This window comes from Salvia splendens, chromosome 12 (genome assembly GCF_004379255.2).
Source record: "Salvia splendens isolate huo1 chromosome 12, SspV2, whole genome shotgun sequence".
NCBI classification, from domain to species: domain Eukaryota; kingdom Viridiplantae; phylum Streptophyta; class Magnoliopsida; order Lamiales; family Lamiaceae; genus Salvia; species Salvia splendens.
In genome coordinates, this window is record NC_056043.1 from 18,619,802 (window position 1) to 18,626,149 (window position 6,348).

At 37.7% G+C, this 6,348-nt stretch overlaps 1 protein-coding gene across 2 annotated transcripts; it reads left to right on the forward strand.

Moving 5' to 3' along the window:
- The first annotated feature begins 547 nt into the window (after positions 1 to 547).
- On the forward strand, positions 548 to 5,362 carry LOC121759219 (granule-bound starch synthase 2, chloroplastic/amyloplastic-like). 2 transcript variants are annotated; one of them, XM_042154732.1, is made up of 9 exons: positions 548 to 1,070; positions 1,456 to 1,582; positions 1,869 to 2,327; positions 2,675 to 2,739; positions 3,097 to 3,174; positions 3,239 to 3,349; positions 3,606 to 3,650; positions 3,870 to 4,043; positions 4,191 to 5,362. In XM_042154732.1, the coding sequence occupies exons 1-9, from the start codon at positions 777 to 779 to the stop codon at positions 5,145 to 5,147; spliced, it is 2,310 nt and encodes a 769-aa protein (XP_042010666.1). In that variant the 5' UTR covers positions 548 to 776; the 3' UTR covers positions 5,148 to 5,362. The 2 variants fall into 2 exon arrangements, with proteins under 2 accessions (XP_042010666.1, XP_042010667.1); XM_042154733.1 differs by having other exon boundaries at positions 548 to 1,037.
- The last annotated feature ends 986 nt before the right edge of the window (positions 5,363 to 6,348 follow it).

The following is a 6,348-nucleotide window of genomic DNA, read 5'->3' on the forward strand; positions in this document are numbered from 1 at the left end:
TAAAATAATTTAATAAAAAATATTTAATTGATTTAATTACTTTAAATAATTAATTTAATTAAGTATTTTGTTCTTGATTTATATCATAAATGCAATTAGAGGTATGTATAAAATATAAAAAAGAAAGAAGAAAAAGAAGAGAAAAGAAAAAAGAGGAAACACAAACTAAGGAGAAAAAAGAAAGAAGAAAAGATGATAAAATACTAAAAAGATAGAAGAAAATGAAGAAAAAAGAAAGAAGAAGAAGCTAAAAAAGAGAAAAAGAAATAAGAAAGGAAGAAAAAAAATCACGTGTTTGGTACTATTTAATTGAAATTTTAAAAAATATCCTTTATAATAAAAAAATTACATGTTTGATACTTATGATTATTTTTGTCATGGATATAAAAAATGATATAAAATAAAGATCAGTATCATTTAGTTACGAAAGTGAAAGAGAGTCCCTCTTTGAATAAAGATTATGTGATGGATTTGATGGGATTATATTCCCCACGTGTTATTAGCGAGGGATGAGATGGTGACCTCAAAATCAACTAAAACCTCAAGCTAATAGTATTAATAATTCGAGCAGACCAACTAAAACTCAACCTCTCACTGAAATTGCTGCTTCGAACAAGCAATTGATACAGAGAAATCGCCAATCTAATTCCCCTTGGCGTTTAGTTCTTCATTGCAAGGATTCTTGATTGGTTTCCTCATTTGGGTGTTTTTCAATTTCCATTTTCCAACGGAGAATCAGAGTGTGATTTCGTTGAGGCAAATAGTCAAACACTTTAATGGCGTCGATAAAATCCTTCCCCACGGGATTGGAGGGTTCCACACTCGCAAATCGTCATCGGCCATTGATCTCTGTACTAGCCTACAGGCCGAGGAAAGTTGGGGGAATTGCGGATTGCAATTCACCTGGATTTTCGAACAATTCGTCGGTGGATCTTCTCAGCAGACGTCGGAGTTTGGGCAGACAGCGTGTAAAGGCTGCTTCAGCGGAGGATGAGGCGGAGGACAGTTTGCAGGCCACGATTGAGAAGAGCAAAAAGGTTCTCGCTATACAAAAGGACCTTTTACAACAGGTTCTTTTTTTTTTTTCCATTTCTTCAAATTTTTAATGTACATTTATTCTATTTCCACACGTGTCTGCGCTATGTTTCTACTTTTCATTTTTCATGTAATACTGTATCTTTACTGAATCTCTTCATATTCTGCTGGAATCCTTTTTGCTTTTGTTCTGTTGCAAAGTAGAGATATCCTTTTGCATTGAGGTTCCTTCTTTTAAAAAGGAAATCATCTAGTTGTAGTAATACTTGATCGGAAAATATTACTTTGGATTCATTGAGAGTGAAATGATGTTCATTATTGATGAACGGTCTTCTATAAATGACTCTACTATGGTGGAAAGGAGGGAGTACTATTTTGGTCTAATGAAAAGTTGTGCCTCTATATGATTCCGTTTTTCAGATTGCTGAAAGGAAGAGATTGGTTTCATCGATTAAAAATACCTTAATCGACCCTGAAGGTGGCGAACAGCCTTATAAGGAGAGTAAGGTCACTATTTCCAGTGACGAAGCTTCGGCTGAAAGTGAAGGTATTTATATTAATCAGGACTATAAGCTCCCATTCCTATGAATATGCACTGTCCATTCCCGGTAAATGCATTTCAAGCTTCATCTCTACTAAAAATATTGTTGCACAACTTGGAAACAATCTTCCCGCTAATGGAAATGCCAGTCACTTTAAACAATTCAAAGCATATAGTTCCAATCTTGATTCTGCTACAAAATCTGAAGGTAATTATGTGAGTCAGGGCCCAAATATGAAATGAATGAATGATATTTTTATATCATTTGAAATGTTGGTTACATATGCAACAGAAAATGGAAATGACCTTCCTGTTAATCGAGTTCCATTCGATGCTAGTCCCACAAAGCAGACGAAAGCTGATAGCTCTTGGGGTGTCCAATCTAAGGAAGTGCCAAAAATGCCATGGCAATCCTCTGCACCGCCTATACCACAGCCTTCGTCAAGTAATAGTTTTTACAATGAGTCAAAATATAGTGCTGAGGTGATAACGTCTAGTACAAATACCTATACTGAAGAAGATTCAGATGGAAAGTCCAAGGATACTACAATAAAGACATCGATCATACTTGAAAAATCATCAAGGAAGGAAGAGGAGCAACATGAAGATGCAAGAAAATCAAACCCCGAGAATGGAAATGTTAAAGCTGAAGATCCCACGAACGAAGATGCTAACCCCCCTCCACTGGCTGGGGCCAATGTAATGAATGTGATAATTGTTGCTGCAGAATGTGCACCTTGGGTCAAGACTGGTAATCATTATCTGAGTTGTTTGAAATATTTTGATGGGGTATACTTTCCTTAAGAGTAGAGATATTATCGCTCATGAGAATTTTGACTTAGGAAGAATTAAATAACGTAACAAGGCCTAAAGGGACATATTCCAAGCTTCCTATTTCTATAGATAAAATACACCATATCTTAGATTTTTGTCATCCAATATGCTCTGCAATGAATTCTCAAATAAAACATATAGATATATATTAAACCGTCATTCTTCAGTCTTCACAAGAGATTTTCACATACACGAATATATATATGATGTGTCCTCTGCTTTCTCAATGTCACTTGATACTAATTTATGAATATTTTTCCTTAGGTGGGCTTGGAGATGTTGCTGGATCTTTACCTAAGGCTTTGGCTAGGCGTGGGCACAGAGTCATGGTAACTCTTCATTGAGAAAGCCATGTAGTAATTAAACTTAATCCAGTCTATAATTATGGCTTTTAGTAAACAAAAGTTTGTATAGTTGAGCAATATATCGTTCCAGATTGTTATCTAGGCACCTGATTATCTCTGTTATATCTGAGTTATTTTGTCATTGCAAACTACCGTTGGCAAGTTGTATATGGTCAAGATTGTGGGGTGTGTGTGTGTGTGACTGAGGAAGAGCGAGAGAGATAGAGAGGTTAAGTTAACTATAGTCCTTCCTTTATTAAATATAGAAAAACATTATTCTACATGGCAGAGAGTTTTAAACTGATTTCTGCCTTTTCACCCCGGCCCACGGGTCACTGACAGGTTGTTGTACCTCGCTATGGTGATTATGTTGAAGCTCAAGATTCAGGTGTTAGGAAGAGATATCAAGTAGATGGTCAAGTAAGTTACGAATATTCAATTTAAACCTTTTTATATAGTTGTATGACATCATGATGTTTTGCAGGATTTTGAAGTTAATTACTTCCATGCCTACATCGATTGTGTCGATTTCGTTTTTATTGATAACCCTCTCTTTCGGAATATAGGGAACAATATATATGGAGGAATTCGTTCGGTAAGTTTCTCATTAATTTTTAGTTGAATTCTGCAAAAATAGTATTCTTTTCTTGATGACAGGGAACTCTAGGGCTATATGCTTTTGACAGAACTAAATATCCATTTTTGGAAACTTTAGATTAATGAGTAGTTCCTTACAATTTTGTTATGCTCTGCTAGAAGCGTCAGATTCTGATTTCTTCATGCATGCTATACGTAGATATATTCTAATTGCTAACATTCTAATATAATCTCTATTTTACTCATTCTTGCAGGATATTCTGAAGCGCATGGTGTTGTTCTGCAAAGCAGCTGTCGAGGTATCACCAATTAAGTGTAGTATAGGCATTGTATGCTAGTGTTCTCACAGGAAACATTTTATGATAACTCTAGTCCTTTAAATGACCACTTTACACATGTTTGCAACCGCATAATACATCTTTGTTAATCTCCCTTTATCTAATAAAGGGCAAAGGTAGCATGCCATATGGTGGTTGGGGTGGGGAGAGTATATGATTTACAAAGACGGTAAACTGCAGGTGCCTTGGCATGTTCCCTGCGGTGGAGTTTGCTATGGAGATGGAAATTTGGCATTCATTGCTAATGATTGGCACACTGCCTTGCTGCCCGTCTACCTTAAGGCATACTATAGGGACAATGGTTTAATGCAATATGCGAGATCTGTCCTCGTGATTCATAACATAGCTCATCAGGTTCGTTCCTTCTACATTATAGTCTTTTTAGTGGCTTTCAGATTCTACTTTTTACCCATGAAATAAGGGGTTAATGCAATTCACATTTGTTTGTATGAAACTGTTTTCCAGTAGATGGCCTCTAAATTAACATTTTTATGGAAGTAGGGTCGTGGTCCTGTCGATGATTTCAACATCGTGGATCTTCCACCTCACTATCTCGACGTATTCAAATTGTACGATCCAGTTGGAGGAGAACACTTCAACATCTTTGCTGCAGGTCTTAAAACTGCTGATCGTATTGTTACAGTTAGTCACGGATACGCTTGGGAGCTAAAAACTTCTGAAGGTGGCTGGGGTCTACACCAAATTATTAATGAGAACGACTGGAAGCTACGTGGAATAGTGAACGGGATTGATACAAAAGAATGGAGCCCTGAGGTGGACATTCACCTTAAGTCTGACGGGTATGTTAATTACTCCGTCGACACCTTGCAAATAGGCAAATCTCAGTGCAAAGCAGCACTGCAGAAGGAGCTAGGGCTGCCCATACGTGAAGATGTTCCAGTGATTGGCTTCATCGGGAGGCTCGACAATCAAAAAGGCGTTGATCTGATAGCTGAAGCAGTGCCATGGATGATGGGACAGGACGTGCAGCTGGTGATGCTGGGCACGGGTAGGCACGATCTCGAGGAGCTGCTGAGGAAGTTCGAGAGAGAGCACTACAACAAGGTGAGAGGATGGGTTGGCTTCTCTGTGAAGACGGCTCATAGGATAACTGCTGGTGCGGATATACTCCTGATGCCGTCGAGGTTCGAGCCATGTGGTCTGAATCAGCTCTATGCAATGCGTTATGGAACGATCCCGGTCGTGCATGCTGTGGGCGGGCTAAAGGACACCGTGCAGCCCTTCAACCCATTTGAGGAATCAGGGCTCGGATGGACATTCTCCCGAGCAGAGAAAGACGAGCTGATACACGCTCTGGGGAACTGTTTCTTGACATATCGCGAGTACAAAGAGAGCTGGGAGGGGCTGCAGAAACGCGGTATGTTGAGAGATCTGAGCTGGGACAATGCGGCACAGAACTACGAGGAAGTTCTTGTTGCGGCCAAGTATCAATGGTGATATCTGTGTCCTAACATCAGCTGCATCTCTTTTTACTGTGTTTGAAGAATTGAAGTATAGTAGGATATGTTTTTTAACTGTGTAATTGATGTGTTTAAAGTAGTAGGATATGTGGTAGGTGTCACTGAAGATAATTATTTTGTTAGGTTTCTCATAGAATACTTTTTTCAACTTCTTGTAATCATATTGCTATAAAGTGATTTCTTACTAAACTATTGATAATACTCCTTTAATTAATGATTCATTCAACTACCAACTTTGTAGTGTCAAATATGATCCGAGTTGCGTTTTCTATTACGAAATGATAGTGTATTTGTTTCTTTTTCACCGAAACGATGACATTTTGCTTAGAAGAATGAAAGAACATTTTGTAATTGATCTTCGTTAAATAACATTCCAGAGATAATGACTTGTAAAGACTCAAGAGAGAACCTTGTGTGACCTTTGTATCCCTTGCCCGAGAGGAGAATTTGTTTCCATCCTTATCAAAAGTAGAAGTACAGCAGAGGCGTCCAAAGGGTATGTCGTCAAAGGCAAGGAGCACATGGTCTGGAAGCTTAAGAAGTCCATTTATAGATTCAAGCAAATATCTAGATCATGGAACACGTGTTTCGATTATGATATCCATTGGATTTGGGGAGTGCCATGACAAGAGTTGTGTGCATAAGAAAATTAAATTTGCTAACCTACTTAGTAGGAAGGACCGTGACGCCAACAAAGTCATTTCAAGTACTACTAAACAAAGAGATGCCCTGCCCAGGTAGGCTATATATTCAGTGAAAATGCTATTCATTTCAAATTTTCAATACACCCATTTAAATCTTTTTAATTACTATCTTTGTATTTTGGCAAAAGAAAGAGATTTGTGGGTTTTGGGTCGTTGTTGTTGGGCTAGAGTGGTGGGTGATAGGTTGTGGTGGCCCCAAACTGGAAGAGTACGGGTTGGGCGGCATTGGAGTTTATTGATATTCTTGTCACTCTATGTTGATGTATCATATTGTTTGGCAATAGTAACAACATATTATCTGACATGAGAAACGGGTTGTCTACTTAATTTGAGATGAAAGATATGGAAAAAGCTGGAGACATTTTAGGAATCAAGATTTTTTGAGATCTCCATAAAATAATGTTGTGACTATTAAAAAAATCCTATTCCAATATCAATACAATGTTTAAGCGTTTTATCATTAAAAATTCAATG

Coding starts and splice junctions, on each gene's coding strand:
- LOC121759219 (XM_042154732.1), top strand. CDS start 777: ATGGCGTCGATAAAATCCTTCCCCACGGGATTGGAGGGTTCCACACTC. Junction 1,071..1,455: donor AAAAGGACCTTTTACAACAG/GTTCTTTTTTTT, acceptor TCCGTTTTTCAG/ATTGCTGAAAGGAAGAGATT. Junction 3,175..3,238: donor GATATCAAGTAGATGGTCAA/GTAAGTTACGAA, acceptor GATGTTTTGCAG/GATTTTGAAGTTAATTACTT.